We start from the raw sequence: 19051 nt of genomic DNA on the forward strand, positions 1-19051 counted from the left end.
TCATGGTGCACATCTTTTATCCAATTTATTCCTAATTGATTATATTTTTTATGCTACTATCAATTGTAATGATTTAAACTCGCTTTTCAAATTGTTCACTGCTAATTCATACAAATATAACTGGCTTTTGTATACTGATCTCATACCCTACAACTTTGCTAAGTTCATTTTTTTTTTTATTCTAGTAGCTTTTTTGTAGATTCTGTAGGATTTTCTACAAACACTATCATGTCATCTGTAAATAGGGCAGTTTTACTTCCTTTTTTGCAATGTGGCTAGCTCAGGGGTGGGCAAACTTTTTGACTCGAGGGCCACAATGGGTTCTTAAACTGGACCGGAGGGCCAGAACAAAAGCATGGATGGGGTGTTTGTGTGAACTAATACATGTTAACACTGCTGCTGGTGAAGGAGCGGAGGGGAGAGCAAGAGAACCCTCCGCTCTTTCAGCTCTGCGGGCCGGATAGAACAGCCGAACGGGCAGGATCCGGCCCGCGGGCCGTAGTTTGCCCACGGCTGGGCTAGCTCCTATTTCTTTTCTTGCCTTATTGCACTGGCTAGATTCTCTAGCACAATGCTGAATAGAATATCAATCACTATTTGCTGGATATTATTTAGACATTTTTCTAGTATAGAAAGAAAAAATAGCTATACAGAATTTTTAAATAATAGGCTATTATTACAAACACTATTTAAATATGACATATACTGAATTTAGGATTATGTGATTTTAATGGAAGGAAAAGTAATGAGTAAAACCAGAACTCACTAATGAACTTTAGGCAAATATTTCTCTACTTAAAAAGAAAAAACTCACATTCCTAAATAACTCAAAATAAAAGAAGTAAAATTTACATTGTCAAGATTACTAACACATTATATTCTGTAACCATAATTCCCACAGTTGTCTTAGATGCAGTGTTCATTTCTAATCCACTCCTTTATGTGAATTTGTATTTTGATCAAATGGACTTTGCCACTGAACAATTTTTTTCTAGTCCAACAGTGTTGCATTTCCTAAATATTTGCATACTTGAGAATATGACTATTGCCTTTACACTAAAAGGGCAGCTGACCACATATAAAATTCTTGGGGCATACTTTCTCTCCCTTGGTAAATGATGTTCTGTGATCTTCAGGCAATGAACACTGCTGTGAAAACTGAGTGTCTATAAAAGTTAATTTTTTGTTCCTAAGGTGAAGTAACTTTATCAACATGTCTTGGTGTTGATCATTTTGATAGTTTTTCTGAGATCCTGTATGTCCTATTGATTAGCTGACACAACTTTAGATTAGTAAATTTCCCTTTATTTATGTATATTTTAATATTGTCTAATACATTTGTTCTGTTCTCTTTTTCAGGAATACTAATTATGCTAATTTTGTATTATTTTGCTTATCTTCCAAATGTATCCTCTTATTTATAATAATTTTTGGATTATTTCTTTTTATTTTGTTTTGTATTGTTTCTTCAAGCCTATCTACCATGTGTTCAGTCATTTAACAAGTATTTATTAGAGTGGGTGTTAGGCACAATTCTCAGCAATGGAAAAACAGCAACAAAAGAGAAAAATTCAGTCTTCTAAAATTTATCGGAACAGAAAGAAGTTACTGGGGGAGAAAGGGAATTACTGCTTATTAGGTACAGAGTTTATACTGGTGATGAAATAGTGTTATGGAAAGACAGCATTATGAGTATATTTAATACAACTGAAATTACAAATGGTTAAAATGGTTAAAAAGATAAATATTATATCATATATTTTACCACAATAAAAATAAATTAATAAATTATTTTTAAAAAGAGTTTGGGAAGAGAAGCAAGCTAAGACTGTGAGGTGACACTATTAATTTAGTAGGAACTGAAGCAGAAAGATTATCTGGGGGAGAAGAAAAACAAAACCCAAACAACAAACTCAGCCTTTATATTGCTTAGGTTCTTAAGGAATACTAGAGGCCTGATGCACGAACATTCGTGACAGAGTAGGCCTTCCTTCCCCTGGCTGCCGGCACCGGCTTCCCTCTGGCACCCAGGACCTGGGCTTCCCTTTTCTGGCCGCTGGCAGACACCCAGGACCTGGGCTGGCTTCCCTCCGCCCCCAGCTTGATCAGGAAGGATGTCTGGAATGATGTCTGGTCTAATTAGCATATTACCCTTTTATTATTATAGACAATAACATCCCTGATTTCATGTTTGCTTAATTTGCTGTTGTTTCTAATGGGGCATTCATTTTTGTAATATGTTTTTGCTTCTCTCTTTTATTTTCTTGATCTCATCAAATTCACTTTTCTTCTCCTTTTACTGTCTGGTCTTCTTTAAGAATTCCTTTTCTCTCAATCTCTCTTTTTCTGCCTCTAAAAAAGGTTCTATTAATTTCCTGGAGATTGTGGAATACTGTTTCAAGTTTTCTTTGGGCAATTCATCTTGTGATGTTTATTCTTGATCCACCTTTGTCCCTTTTTATGCAGTGATCTCTCCTATAAATTTTTTCTTCCCATAGCTTTTGTAACATCATTTTCTCCTAGTTTTTCTGCTACTTTGCTATTAGTTCCTTCTCAGGTTTCTTTTGCAGGTTCCTCTTGCTGTGTTAAAAAGCTGTTATTCTCCAGCAATTCACTCTTGGCTGTGTTCATGCTTTAAACCTTCCTGGTGAACTTATTACTTCTACACTGATAATAAATCACTTGCTTTTAATCACCATGATTCTGGTGTCAAAAGCAATGCAAAATATATAGTAAAAGCTCAATAAACACGAGTTCAGTGAAAAACTCCCAAGTCTACATTTCTAGCCTGAATCATATTCCTATGTTCTACTTGTACCATACATATGTCCAGATGGTCTAAATGACACATTCAGCATGTCTAAATCTTAACTCACTGGCTCTTTCCCAGTACATCTTTGAACTCAAAAATAAAGTGAAATAAAAAACAAATAATCTAGTATTTCTTTAGTAGCTTCCACCTGGAAGAATTATGTTACCATCTGTCAAATGATAAAATCAAAACCTTGAATGCTACTGCATTTCACTTCTTGTTCTGCGTGGGTACATAATGGTCTTGTATTTGAATCTAAAATCAGGAAGTGGTCATGAATTCTAACTTACACTATAAATATTAAGGCACTCTCTAGCTGCTGGTTCCTAAATGAAGTAGTACCCCTCCAACCTATATACAGGAAATTTAGAAACGTGCCAAGGCTTTTGGAGGTCACATGAATGGGGCACTGCAGACACTTTGTGGGTAAGGACCAGGAGGGCTAAATGTTGAGCTGTGTCAGGAATCCACATAAAAACTGTCCAGCTACCAATGACCCAGTTGCCCAGTTGCCATAGAAACAATGCATCTAGCTATTTTTATAAAAGCCACAAGATGGCAATAAACTCCAAGAAAACACTGAAAGATCACTTTCTGGCTAAAAAGAAACATGTAATTGCTAAATGCACAAACAAAAAGGAAACTTTGTTAGAAAGTGCTGAAAAACATTTTTGAATGAGCCAATGCATTCCAACTTTCATTGTAAATGGAAATTATGGATGATTCTTTCTAAATTAAGATTTCCAAAGAGGCACAAAAATTCCTACACTTGTGCTGGAAACCTCAATCTGCTAAAAAAAGAGCATATATCTGACAAATTCTTCATTTCTTCAATAACTTCATTTTTTAGAAAGTCAAGTAAACAATGGCAATATACTATATAATCTTTGTCCTCTAAGGACACAGAGCCAAAAACTCTGGTGCCAAGTCTGAAGAATTAGTTCAAAATATCAAAATAATACATTTAAAAAGAATTAAAAGCAAATGAACAATAATGTGGTATCATTTTCTTAAGGGGTTTATAAATAAGCTCCTAAAACAGCTCTAAAATCTTCTAAGGAATAGAAATAGCTAATAACTATTGATATTTCCCATGATCACTAAGTTAAAATAGTATCTGAGAATAAGTTCTGCTCATTTACTTAACCAATTATTTGATAGTGGTATCTTTAAAAACATGCTTGTTTATTTTAAACTAGAGGCCTGATACATGAAATTTGTGCACTCGAAGGGGGGTTCCCCAGCCTGGCCTGTGCCCTCTCACAGTGCAGGAGTCTTGCAATCAACCTCCCCAAAGAGGTAGGCCCTGCCCACCCATCCAGGGCTCCTCGATGGATTGCCCCAAAGAAGTAGGCTGGAGTTGGGGGTACTGCCTCCACGCTGCATGGAGCCACCGGGATCTGCCTCCGCGGCTCCCCAGAGAGCCACCAGGACCCACCTCCGCCTGCACACACAGTGTCAAGTCCCCTCCCACCTGCATGCGCGTGCCCACTGTGCACACAGCTTCCTGGTGATGAATTGTTATGGTGTGAGGGCATCACAGCATGAAGGCATGATGACTACATAGGCTTTTATTAGTATAGATGGCTTATAGCATATTATTTTGTTTCACAAAATACACCTAAATATTGAAGTATAAATAAGTTAATCTCTATTTCCTAGCAGAGGCAATGTAGAGGTATAGAAATTAAGATGATTATGCTCTAAAAAATCAAACTGCCCAGGTTTGAGTCTTGTTTCTGTTACTTCTTAGGTATGTGACCTTGGGCAAGTTACATAACCTCTGTGCCTTGGTTTCATCTGTAAATGAGAATAACATAGTACCTACCTTATAGAGCTGCTGTAAGAATTTAAAGAGATGTTAAGCCCTGGCTTGGTTGTGTGGCTTGGTTGGAGCGTTGTCCCAGTCAGGGCACATATCCAACTTGCGGCTGGATCCCTGGTGGGGGCATGTACTGGAGGCAACCATCGATGTTTCTCTCTCACATCAATGTTTCTCTCTCTCTCTCTCTCTCTCTCTCTCTCTCTCTTTCTAAAATCAATAAAAATATATACCCTCGGGTGAGAATTTAAAAATAAATGTTAGATGTAGTACTGGCTTTTAACATTGTTATTATTTACACTTGGTTTTGATTTTGAAAAACTAATGCTATTATTATAGAGATCATTTAGAAGACAATATTATAAGAATTTAAACCCCACAACCCTATCATATATCATAGTATCTAGAGCAAGGGTCCTCAAACTACAGCCCGCGGGCCACATGCAAATACAAATATTGTATTTGTTCCCGTTTTGTTATTTTACTTCAAAATGAGATATGTGCAGTGTGCATAGGAATTTGTTCATAGTTTTTTTTTAAACTATAGTCCGGCCCTCCAACGGTCTGAGGGACAGTGAACTGGCCCCCTGTTTAAAAAGTTTGAGGACCCCTGATCTAGAGACTAATGATTATTAGAGAAATAATCTTAAACAAGTAAATCTCACTGAGTGTCGTGTCTTTGCAGGCTCCAGATCCAGGGACTTAAGCTACTTTACAACTAAGAATCCTACTCTATGGCTTTCCAGTTTCTGTGCAGGTCCTTCCAGGTCCTACCTATTGATGCAGCATCTATAGCACATGCAACTGCAACGCCCTCTGAAGGCACACTCACACCACAGTGCTGCAAAAGATGTGCTCCAGTTCTCTGCAAACTATACTGATAAACAGACACTGAGGTGGTGACCTTGGTGGTCATCACCGAAACACTCAAATTTAAGATATTATTGATAATATGTTAAGTGATTTCTAGATTAGATCCCTGGTTTACATCTTTTCTAAATAAATTAAAACTATAATTCCAATATATAAGATGGAAATGAGTTTCCATCTTAAAAAGCAATTGGAATGAGTTTTTTTTTCTATGTCTGAGTGTGATGGGGCTACTGGTGCTCACCCATATCAGGCTCTCCTTTCCTGAATAAGAAATATGGGGAAAATTTATGCCCCAGATGTTTAGATAAGGCAGGGCCATATGCCTCTTTTCAGCCTACAAAATATAATAAGTGAGATTGTCACTTCTGAGCGGAGCCGTTAAGAGTCAGTGTGCCATATCCATATTCTCTTTTTCCTGGAAAACACTGAGACAATGGCCTTATAATGAAGGGAAACTAAATCCTGAGCCATAAGATGAAAGAGAGCCTCTGATGACCCATGCTGGTCTTGCTGTGATGGAGAAATAACCTTCTGCTGTTATGCCACTGCGATTTTGGACTTTGCTACTGCTGCATAGCTTAGACTAGCCTAAAAAATATGCTGAAATATTTCATTTTGCTCTCTATACACCATCAACCAAGTGATAACAGAGGTGCAAGAGTTGGGGGTAAATATGTACCAATAGGCAGAAGTAATGGAAATGTTAAAGAATGCTAAGCAATGTTTAAAAAGCAGGGGGTGGGGGGCGGGGGGAAGCAGAAACACAGTAAGACAATCAATCTTCTGTTCTGATGGGGCCCCATGTATTTCATTTGGCACCTTTGTTCTGACTATGGAACATCTCTGCAATAGAGACAAAAATATTCAGTGCAATTCTCACCTGCGTAACTGAGCATTTTCACTTCTTAGTGGTTGCATGGCCAGTGCTATTTCAACTTGAGTATTTTTGTTTCCACTTGTTGCTGGAAGTAGGGATATACATGCCTCCAATTCTGTAAGCAGTCTCTGAATTTCTGAATCCTCTACAAAAGGCAGAAGAAATAAGTAAAAACATATTATAAGTTGGTTTTGAATAAGATTATTCATGTGTATTACTAAACAAGTAAAATTTTCAGATTATTTCTAAATTGAATACACAGACCCTATTTTCCTCTTTCCTGCTGCTTGCCTATTCATAAAAATTCTAAAGAAATTAAATTCAGACACTAAAGATTAATCTTAAATCACAGCATTGTTATATTAGTGATATTCCTCAGTTGAAGTATCTAATAGGAAGATAGTTTATACTTGTCTCTTAGTTCACACTGCCAAAGGACTACTAGAATCCAATAATTGCTAACAGGTTTCCTATAATTAATACAGTATTCGTATTTACAACAAAGTCTTTTATTCTATTGCAAATAATTCACTTTAGGCAATTCAATTTGGCAAAATATTGAGAGAAGGTAAACTAATATGAGGTTTTATTATTAAATTTATAAAGGAGATTTAACACAACTAGCCACACACCTCATTTGATAGCAGTATCCCTTCTTTTTATTAATTGGGAAAACTGGATGGTTTTGGAGGTGGCAGACACAGGTAGAAAGTGGAATTTAGATTTTTTGTCTTTTATTTTTCTCCCTTCATTTCTATTCAAATATTTTATTGACTGAAAACATTTAATAATTATACTTTTAACTAGCTGATACCTAAAAGAGATAGGAAATATATTGTTACAAAAATAACTCACAGATATTTAAACACCCTGATGCAAAGTTTATACACATAGTAAACAACTAAGCAGTCCTCTACCAATCATTTGTACGGTGGTTTCGCTCATAAGTATTGGAGGCAGTGACCTGAGCCCTACCACTTTCTAGCAAAATAACTTTAGTCAAATTACTTAACTCCTGCAGCCTAAATTCCTTCATGGTTAAAGGGAGATAATAGTACCTTATAGGGTTGTTGAGAGGATTAAATGAGATAATGCACGTAAAACACTTAGCACAGTGTCAGGCATATGCTGAATGTTTAATAAGTAATAGTGAATACTTGTACATTATTGTTATTATGATAATGCACGTAAAACACTTAGCACAGTGTCAGGCATATGGTAAATGTTTAATAAGTGAGAGTGAATACTGTAACTATTATTATTGTTATTATGTTTTGGTTAAGTGATAAGTTGCAGGTCTGAAAATTAATGTATCAAACCTCTGGAATAATAGTGCTATATTCCTATAGATATTTTTTAAAGCTTTGAAATATTTTCTCAGTCTGCAAATATTAGGCATTCAATAAGTGCTTCTATAATCAATTACTATGCTTTCTAAGATGACAGCTTTGTAACTCACTCTAAGCAAAAGCCATTATTTAGAATACACACACATGATGCAAACCAATGAATACAACCTGGCTCAAATATCTCATAGCTCCACCTAAGACATTTTCCTTAATCTAATAAAAAAATCTCAAAAGTTAAATGAAAAGGGCATAAAAAGGTTTGGGTTACTTCTCACAGTGAGATTTGTTAAGCATTAGAATAGTTGGTTATTAGTAAAGAAACTAGACGCCTGGTGCACAAAATTCGTGCACAGGTAGAGGGTCCCTAGGCCTGGCCAGCGATCAGGGCCAATCGGGGCCTTCCGGGTGCTGGTTGGGACCTCCCTTCCCTGGCTGCCAGCTACGCCTGGGGCCTTCCTTCGTTCTGCGCCACTCCCTGGTGGTCAGTACACATCATAGTGAGTGATCAAACTCCCCGTCTAACTCCTGAGGGGACAATTTATGTGTTAGGCTTTTATATATATAGATACTCATCTACCTTGTTCTGCTACTAGGGCCTTCAGCTCTCCCAACAAATATTTTATAGTTTTAATTTTTTCAGCACTCTCATTCCCATTTTTTGCTTTCTGGACACCCTTTATTCTTGAATCTCGCACATGCATATTTGAATCCTTTCCCTCAGTTGTGACCTCTCCTATTTGCTCTTTGGCACAATTTTCTTCATTAGTGGCCAAGGAAGTTGGCAGGAATAGAGTGAGGCTTCGGTTTGTCTGACCGTCTGGTTGAGAATGCAACAAATTCATATATGTTTGGAAACACTTTAATAGGTCTGGTTCCTTAGGAACTTCTTGTTGTGGCAGAATTTCATTAGCAAGATCCAGCTGCTCACAAGCTGGAATAGTTGGTTTGTCAGTTTGAGGCAGGCTACACTGAACTCCAAGACTAGAACTGAAGGAATTCCTTAGAATATCAGTACAGTTCACAGGAATTGTGTTATGTTGTGATGCAAACTGGTTGTCACCATCAGTCTGAACTTCCTAAAGAAAGAAAAAAACAAGTTTCAAAAACATGAGCACTGACATTATAGTTTTATAAAAGTAAATTCGCTTACTCTGCAATATGAGAACATAATAAAGCCATGACTAAAATAGACTGTTTATAAATATCGCACATGGTTTAATGGTAAGGCATAAAAAATTAGTCTACTTGGAGACTAAAAACAAAATTCTGCTTGGGGAAATTTAATTTTAAGAAAATAATCTCAGACATATGCAAAGATTTTTGCACAAACTTACAGAAATGTTATGGTAGTAAAAAACTGTTGATTAATGTCTACCATAGGGGAGTAATTACATAGACTATAGTATTTCCACTAAACAGAGTTTAATCAACTTATTAAAAATTTACAGAATGTATATAAACATGTTCACAATAAAATGTTAAGTGAAAAAAGCAGAACATAAAAGTGTACACATTTAATTATAACAATATTTTTTTAAAAAAAGCAAATTTAACAAATAAAAACCAAAAACCAAAATCTACACAGAGAATTAAATGATTATCACTGTGTTAACAGCAATTGTGTTTGGGTGGTGGGTATGAGTGATTTCTTTTTTCTATTGATCTTTCTCCCACTTTCCCCTCACCATTGTTCTTAAGAAATAAGTAGAACAACTTGGGTAATAAAAAATCAATGGTCTTTATACATCCTAGGGCAGTGGTTCTCAACCTTCCTAATGCCGCGACCCTTTAATACAGTTCCTCATGTTGTGGTGACCCCCAACCATAAAATTATTTTCGTTACTACCAAAATTAATTTTGCTACTGTTATGAATCGTAATGTAAATATCTGATATGCAGGATGTATTTTCATTATTACAAATTGAACATAGTTAAAGCATAGTGATTAATCATAAAAACAATATGTAATTAAATATGTGTTTTCCAATGGTCTTAGGCGACCCCTGTGAAAGGGTCGTGCGACCCCCAAAGGGGTTGTGACCCATAGGTTGAGAACCGCTTTCCTAGGGCATTGAGATACATACAATCAATTCAAAATTCTCTCTAAAGATAACAATTTCTAAAAGCAAATTACTTAGGTAGTATATAAACTGTACCTACAGAATGAACCATTGGAGGGCAGGGTGGTGGCTGAGGTAACTGGACTGGAGTGGAAGTAGATAAGCCATAACTAGAACGTGGAGTGGCCTGACATTCTATAAGGTAAGAAGAGAGAAAAATCATTCACATCTCATACTGCGTATACAATAATGAAACAACTTAATTATAGTTTATATTTATGCTTTTAAAAAACATCATTCATACTAACCAGAACCAGACACAATGTGGCAAGGTACAGCAGGAATTCCATTAGGGTTCTTCTTTGAAGCCAAGTTATTCATCAGTGACATTTGAGTCTGCACATGCTCACAGAGGGCTTGGTATATTATGGGTGAATACATTCTGTAATGATTTTGGAATGACCAATTTTGTGGTATAGCTGATGAGTCTCTTTCATTTCCAGCAGAAGTTTCATTGGGTATCTGTTTTTTATAATCTGAAGATACTAACGTGGAAGAAGGAAAAAAAGAGTCTGGAAATAATATTTTTCAGAAACTTTTATCATAAGACATTAGGGGGGAAAAAACTTTCAGAAGTAGCTCAACTTGTTATATGCTTTACAGAAGGGTTTTACCACTATCATATCTACAGAAAATCACCTCATTCTTTTTTTACTGATTCTTGTAATCAATTAAATTATACAGTAAAAAATGATCTATACTATCTCTTTAAAATCTCTATTAAATGGTATTTGTAAAATCTCCCATTAAATTACAAGACCCCCCCTTTAGGATGTATTTTCTCTCTAAAATCCAATAAAAGTCTTTTACCTTGGGGCGGCGGGGAGAAAGAATGAAATTTTAAAAGCAGAAAACTTTGTAACAATTCCAATGCTTTGACTGTAAAAATATCAATCAGAGTTTTGAGAACAAGAACAAAAGTGGACTTAATCTACATATTGGACAATGAAACAAAATCTAACCTGACATTTAAAAGTCTCCAAAGCTTGACCAACTACTTTTTCAAACATCTTCCCATCACCCCCAATTTAAATCTTTCACTCATCAGGCCCATTTAGACTCCCAACAAGCCTTTCCATCTTCCTATAACATTACTCATGATGAACCATTTCTTCCAATGCAATTTTACCCACCCACGAAGGCTCATCTGAAGGCTTCCCTTTTCCATGAAGCCTTTCCCTATCATTCCAGGCCAGTGACTGCTCTTCAAAATCCGAGAGCACATATTGTTTATACAAATCATGTATCATTTGCAGATTACACTACATTGCTTATCTTTCACTCTCTTGTCTATCTGACTAAACTAAGCTTCTTAAGGCAGAACTGTATTTTATACTTCATTATTTTCTCCCAAAGTCCCCTATTAGTCTATGTACAAAGTAGTACAAAGCAGTAAGCTGGTATTAGTTTGTTGTAGAAAAAACAAAGTTTTCCACATAGCAGTACTCTACAGATCAGTATGAAAATCTATATCCCTGTTTACTAAGTTCTCCTTCCCAAATGTTTTTAAAGTCTATTAACAGAGAAGGAGAACCAAGATGGCAGCATAGGTAAACACCGGTACTTGCTACTTCCCACAACCACATCAAAATTACAACTAAAATACAAAACAACCATCACTCAGAACCACCTGAAACCTGGCTGACTGGAAGTCCTACAACTAGAGAAGAAGAAAGCACACTGAGACTAATAGGAGGGGCCGAGGCGCAGAACAGGCTGGTCCAATACCCACATTGGTGTTTTTTTATTTGAAGGGATATCTGGGCTGCAGAGGCCTTCCTTGAGAAGCAAGGGATCCCAGCCCCACACGAGCCCCCCAGCCCAGGGTTCAAGAGCTAGGAAGAGAAGCCCCTGTAATTTTAGGCTGTAAAAACCAGCAGGGATCGTGGCTGGGTGACACGGAGTCTGCAGGAGACCCAGGCAGTTCTCTTAAAGGGCAGGTACACAAACTTAAACTGTCCTGCTCCCTCTGAGTTCCAGCGCTGGGGCATTAGCTTGAGGGGGATCTAGGAACATACAGGAAGGAACTGGATTGTCTGGCACCGGGGCAAGAACTAGAGGGCGGCTTTCTCCCAGACAAAAGTGCTGGCAGATGTCATTGTTCCTATACTGAGACCGCTGCCATAGCAGAGCTAACTGGCAGCCATATCTGTTTCCATCAGCCTGGCTCACACTTTTCGCTCCACCCTGGTGATTCCCTAAGATCCCGTCTATCCAATTTGCAGCCCCACTCAAGCTGTTTGCAGCAATTTTTCCATATGAATGGCCTGTCCTGGCTCGGGCTTCAGACTTTCCTAAAATCTCTCAGACAAGCAGCAGCTGGCATCAGCAAGACTCAATACTAGCAGCAGCCTGCCTTGCTTCACAGCTTGGCTTCACTTGGGCACTTCCAAGCCCAACACAAGTAACAGCGAACTGCAAATTGCTCTGTAGCTCCTGCCAGGTGGCCCCAGGTAGTGGCTGACTTTACACCTCCTGGGAGGACCAGAGCCAATGCACCCAGTGGACAGCTTCAGACCATACCAGATTATAGCTCTACACATCCACAAGTGACACTTTCAAGGGGCAGACTCAGTGAACACCAAAGTCCCACTGAAGCAAGTCCTGCTCCATAGGGGTGTCTCTTGCACAGCAGCTCTTCTACTGTAGTCACAAGCTGGTCCTGACAGCCAATTGGCCTGAAGGTCAACTCCTCCCAGTGACCCCAACAATAATCAAGGCTCAACTACAACAAGACTGTGCACACAGCCAATATTGGGGTGCACCTAGAATGCCCAGCTCAAGTGACTGGGGAGGCTGAGCCACTGGGCCCTGCAGGACACCTACTACACAAGACTACTCTACCAATTCCAGAAGTCATAGCAGCACTACCTAATACATAGAAACAAACACAGGGAAGCAGACAAAATGCAGAGAAAAAGAAACAAATGAAAGAACAGAAGAAAACTCCAGGAAAAAAAACCCCCAAAACACTAAATGAAATGGAAGCAAACAAACTACTAGATACAGAGTTCAAAACTATGGCTATAAAGATGCTCAAGAATCTTAATGAGAGCTCAAGAGACTCAGTGAGACTTTCAAAGATCTTAATGAGAATTTTAAAGACATGAAAAAGAATTTCAGACAGTCAGAAATTAAGCATACACTTACTGAAATAAAGAATAATTTGCAGGGATTCAACAATAGAGTTGAAAATTCTGAGAATCAAATCAACAATTTGGTATATGAGGAAGCAAAAAATACCCAATCAGAAGAGCAAAAAAGATATGTATTCATATGAAGATAGTGTAAGGAGCCTCTGGGACAACTTCAAAAGTACCAACATTATGGGGGGTGTCAGAAACAGAAGAGAGAGAGCAACATATTGAAAACATATTTGAAGAAATAATGACAGAAAACTTCCCCCACCTGGTGAAAGAAATAGACTGACAAGTCCAAGAAGCCCAGAGAATCCCAAACAAGAAGAACCCAAAGAGGCCCACACCAAGGCACATCATAATTAATATGCCAAGAGCAAAAGACAAAGAGAGAATCTTAAAAGCAGCAAGAGAAAAGCAGTTAGTTACCTACAAGGGAGCACCCATACGACTGTCAGCTGATTTCTCAACAGAAACTATGCAGGCCAGAAAGGAGTGGCAAGAAATATTCAGTGATGAATAGCAAAGACCTACAACCAAGATTACTCTATCCAGCAAAGCTATCATTTAGAATTGAAGGTCAGATAAAGAGCTTCACTGACAAGAAAAAGCTAAAGGAATTCATCACCACCAAACCAGTATTATATGAAATGTTGAGGAGTATTCTTTAAGACAGTGGTTCTCAACCTTCCTAATGCCGCGACCCTTTAATACAGTTCCTCATGTTGTGGTGACCCCTAATTTCATTGTTACAAATTGAACATAAAGCATAGTGATTAATCACAAAAACAGTATGTAATTATATATGTGTTTTCCAATGGTCTTAGGCGACCCCTGTGAAAGGGTCGTTCGACCCCCAAAGGGGTCACGACCCACAGGTTGAGAACTGCTGTTTTAAGAGGAAGAAGGAAAAAAAAAGGTAAAAAATATGAACAATAAAATGGCAATAAATACATATCTATCAACAATTGAATCTAAAAATCAAAATAAATGAACAAGGAATCTAATGAACAAAATAAACTGATAAATAAAATAGAATCAGAGGCATGGAAACATGGAACTAACTGACAAATCTCAGAAGGAAGGGAAAGGGGGGTGGGGGTGGGAAGAGATTAACCAAAGATCTTATATGCATATATGCGTGACACAGACAATAGGGTGGTAAAGGCCTGGGGCAGGACAGGAAGCAGATGAAGGGCAATGGGGGGGGGGGAAGGGGGGACATATGTAATACTCTCAACAAAAAAGATTTTTTAAAAAAGGGGGGAAAATCAGATTACGATCTCACCCTGAGATGAGATCATTTGGGATTTAGGGTGGGCTCTAAATCCAATGACAGGTGTTCATGTGAGAGGAAGGAAAGGAGAAGGGGATCTGAGATGCAAAGAACCATGGAAGTGGCCACGGAAGCAGACACTGGAGCAATGTTGGCATAACCAAGGAGACCTGGAGCCACCAGAAGCAGGAAGGGATGAGCATGGCTCCTCTAGTGCCTCAGGGAAGCACGCCCCTTGTGCTGTTTGAATCTAGCCTACGAGATAACAAGCTCTCCTCTGGAGAACCACTGGCTTGGGTCACTGGGAGTGACCTTCCCTTCTTCTGCCCCCACCCCCCAAGCCCTCATCCACATCGAGAAAGGGGAGGCTACCTCTTCCACCAGGGTGGTAGTCAGCTGACCCCGGGAACTCCGTCCTAGACTTACTGGTCCACCAGGACCAGTTTGGCTTGGAGAGTGAGCAGGGTTGTGGTCACTGTGTGGGGACTCCTGCAGGCAGGTGGAGCCCCTAAGTGACACAAAATGACAAAGCAGAACATCAGGAGCTAGCGAGTGGCAGGGGGAGAGAGTCATAGCAGGGACTCTGTGAGGTGGTTCTTACAAGGTCTGGTACTGTTCCACCATGCTGACATCTCCCTGAGAAGAGAGGGGGTGACCTTCACCCGGGTCCTGGTCAGGCCACCTGTGCTGCTTTTCTTCAGACCCTACCATCGCCCTCCAGTCAACAGACCGGGGGAAGGGAGGCCCTGGCCAGCAGCCGGCAGCCGCTAGGGACCTTCCTTATCCATGCATGAATTTCATGCCCTGGGCCTCTAGTCATTTAATATTAAAGATCAAATAAAGAGTTTCACAGACAAGAGAAAGCTAAATGAATTCATCACCATGTTGAAGGGTATTCTTTAAGAAGAGGAAGAAGAAGAAAAGATGAAAAATATGAAGAATAAAATGGCAATGAATACATATCTATGAACAATTGAATCTAAAAACCAAAATAAACAAACAGGGAACCTAATGAACAAAATAAACCGATGAATAAAATAGAACCTGAGGCATGGAAACATGGAACAGACTGACAAATTTCAGAGGGGAGGGGCGGGAAGAGATTAACCAAAGAATCTATATGCATATATGCATTACCTATGGACACAGATAATAGGGTGATGAAGACCTGGGGTGGGGTGGGAACCGGGTGTAAGAGGGCAATGGGGGAATAAAAGAGGAACATCTGTAATACTCTCAACAATAAAGATTTAAAAAAAAAGACTATTAACAGAAATGATTGTGGTCTTGGGTGATCACAGGTTATTAGGGTACGAGATACATTTAGAAAAATATATGGCTTTTTGCAGTACCTACCAAAGCTAAATATACAAATATTCTGACACAGCAATTGTACCCCAGGTATATAATGATAATGTGCACAAATAGCTTTATTTGCAGTAGCCAAAAACTGAAAACACCAGTAGCCATGAATAATAGAAATGGATAAACTGTGGTATGTTTATATCATGGAATACTACATAGAAATGGAAAAGAACAGATTACTGATATACACAACTCGTAATCTGAATTTGACAGACATAGCATTTTATGAAAGACGTCAGACACAAGACTGCACAGTGTACAATTGCATTTATATGAAGTTCAAAAATAGGTAAAACCATCTAATGGAGATAGAAATCAGAGAAGTGGTTACCTGGGGATGAGGGGAAAGGTGATGGTGAGGATAATGATGATGCAAGAGCCTGATAAAGTGCTGAAAATGTTCTATATCTTCACCTGGGAGGTGACTATATGGGAGTACACACATACAAAACTTTATCGAGATTTATGCTTTATGAAAGTTATCCCTTAATTGTTTAAAGAATAAAACAGTTAAATTTCTGGTATGGAATTACACAAATATAGTATACTGAAAATAACATTTCTAAAAGCATAAAACTTATGTGCAAAAGCAAAAAATTAAGGCAGATTAAATACTATAACCAATGAAGAGAAAAAAAATGTTAAAGGAAAAAACTGCAAAGTTAAAATTTGACTATGAAAATGGTTGGAGATATTAGAGAGTTCCATTTTGACTTGGGATATGCCTCCTTTTGAGATGATCTATTCCTGTGAATATACACTAACATGAATTAGCTGAGTAACTTATGGCAAATTACTTAACCTGACCTATTCCTCATCAGAAAAATGATAACAAAAGTATCATCTACTTTATAAGGTTATGTTAAGAAGTAAATGAGATAATACTTGTAAAGTATCCATGTCTAGCACATTTTAAGAACTCAATAAATATTACCTATATTGCCAAATGGGTGCAAAATCTTAATACAAACAAGCAAATATTTCACAAATTTCCCATCTGATATCAATAATAAACCTTTAAGTATGTCTGCCTACTCTAAGCAATAATAGTTATTCTTTATTATCTGAATAAATGATCCACAACAAAATTGGTTAATTAACATTTCTGTGAGAAATATTTCTTATTGAAAATATAATTTTATTATACATCAAACATAAAAGTATCCTCTGATATATTTTAACTTTGAAATCTAAAATGATGGAGGGTGAGATCAGAGTCAGCCCATCCAGCACACAGCTCTTCCTTTCGTCTTAATTCGTGGGTCTCTCTTTGCTCTTGGATTTCCTTTGGCCTCATTTAAGATAAGAATTGTCTGGTTTGAGGAATTCTCAGATTTCACACTCACAGGTCCAGGCTCTCATTCACCTTCTTTTCAAGGGGTTGTTTTCACAATTTGTGACAAAGATGAGCTACAATATTACGCGTCTGCCAGCAGATGTCATCATCCAACATAAATTAATGAGCTTCAAACATTTCTTAAAATGTTTGAAGTCTTATAATTAAAATGACTTACTTTGCTCCTGTATTAACTCAGTCCATATGAAACTCTGCTGATAAGGAAGATTTATATTAGAGAAAAAAATCTTAAAGCAAATTATCCAAAACAAGTTAAAAACAAAAAATGGATATAAGAAAAACTGCATTTATACTACTACACAATTTTAAAATGAACAAAAAACCACCACCTGTTACTTCACAAGCATATTTTCTTGCTCTTGTTCATCACACCAAAGCACCTACATGAAAACTTTACCTAATAGATTAGGATGGCAATATGTCTAATTGGTGTCCGCTGATAACTAGAATCATGACGGATACATTTATTTACTCAGACCTCAAAACTTTTTCAGTCTTTGAATTCCAACTGCTGTACAGCACTGCTCCTTGGGTATACACACTGCCTGACAGGTGAGATAATTCCTGCCAGCCAAATACAGAACAAACATCTACTGCAGATAAGAACTGCTGGATGCCTATTATAATTTGAAATATGTAAAGAACACCTAGCCTAGATGGAGGCAATCAATGCTGAAAGTATTCTGTCTGTAGTGATTTATTTCCCCAAGGTGAAAGCAGCAATATATGTAGGTTACTGAAAGCAGAGTCATGTGCTTACAGTATTCAACAGTTATCAAATGTAAAAAAACTGCTTATTAAAAAACTAGTGGCCCAGTGCACGAATTTGTGCACATTTAAAGGAAATTAATTAGAAGAAATATTTTAATATCACTATTCACCCTTTCTCTATAATAGAATGTCAACCAAATTCACGATCGACAATGACAGATCAAAACACACATGTGCGATTGGCACCAGTGAGAGACTGGCACCAGCGAGAGCTTTATATGTATCATGCATGCACGAGTCAACTTAGCCTTTTATAAATATAGAATAAACTTGCTTAATTAGACCTACTTTCTGATTTAGCTAAACTTTTTCCAGCCCATTGAAGCACCCCAACTTATCTTTCAGGTAATTGTCAGCAACACAGCAGGAAATATCAACACAAAGCACATTATTATTGTAGATCACGCAGGGAGAACAAAGGGTAGAATATTTAACTGCAGCAGTGTTTGACTATATTCTGCACAGTGAGAAAAACTGAAGTCATTTTCAAGGTCCACCATTTCTTACTTCTTGTCAGTCGGGTCAAGTTTCTAAGCTTTCTAAATTTCCGTTCTCCAGCTAATGCAAAGAAAACAGGATTCCACTGAGTCTTGTATCTACCTACTCCAGGACTTCTGTGAGATCAAATGAGATGAGGGACGGGAAAACGCTTCACAGACATTTGGTTACAGTGTAAAGTGTTTCCACCTGGTTATCAAGCAAGTCCTGTTCCTGGGCTAAAGAAACTGCAAGGAGGCTAGTCACTAGGGAGAGGAAGCCAGGCATTGCTACATGATGTCATTACCCAGATGGGTGGACACTTAGCATATTAGCCTTTTATATATTTAGATGGGTTTTTTTTTCTTTAACTGTCAGGAGTACTCTAAAAGTAAGCTCGATGCACTTCTGGAACTGCCTCTCTGTATCTTTACTCCTAGGATACATTAAGTTAGGCAAGCTCGACTCCATAGACACTAAATGAGCTGACAGGTCCCAGGCAGAAAACACATATGGTGCCATACCTCTAATAGTAAGATAATGCATGTTAAAATTAAAATTATAGATATATACTAGTTAACATACTCTAACAAATTCCTTAAAATTCTATTTATAACTTACCTCACTTGTGGAGAGATGGAAAAGAGCAAGTACTGAGAGCATGGTTGTTGTGTGCTATTGAGCACTGTGATAACAGAGTATTACAGCTGCAACCACACACAAAAAATATATCCTTTCTAGACAGTGCTGCAGTTTGGTAAACTGGAAAAGATGGAGTATTGACCTAAAGGAAAGGGTGTTTCTGCTCCTAATGA

At 37.9% G+C, this 19051-nt stretch overlaps 1 protein-coding gene across 2 annotated transcripts in view; it reads right to left on the bottom strand.

Annotated features, from left to right (window-relative positions):
- The window catches only part of CCDC14 (coiled-coil domain containing 14), a 62997-nt gene that overhangs the window by 23270 nt on the left and 20676 nt on the right, over positions 1–19051 (bottom strand). The window contains exons 1-5 of one of the 2 annotated variants that reach the window (XM_036351912.1): positions 15963–16082; positions 10102–10338; positions 9894–9988; positions 8311–8809; positions 6388–6529 (exon numbers count right to left, since the gene is read on the bottom strand). In XM_036351912.1, the coding sequence (XP_036207805.1) occupies positions 6388–6529; positions 8311–8809; positions 9894–9988; positions 10102–10234 (869 nt within the window). In that variant the 5' untranslated portion in view covers positions 10235–10338; positions 15963–16082. Of the gene's footprint in view, positions 1–6387; positions 6530–8310; positions 8810–9893; positions 9989–10101; positions 10339–15962; positions 16083–19051 lie in introns of those variants that run through there. The other variant, XM_036351911.1, reaches the window with a different exon arrangement.

Source organism: Myotis myotis, unplaced genomic scaffold (genome assembly GCF_014108235.1).
Source record: "Myotis myotis isolate mMyoMyo1 unplaced genomic scaffold, mMyoMyo1.p scaffold_m19_p_2, whole genome shotgun sequence".
NCBI lineage: Eukaryota > Metazoa > Chordata > Mammalia > Chiroptera > Vespertilionidae > Myotis > Myotis myotis.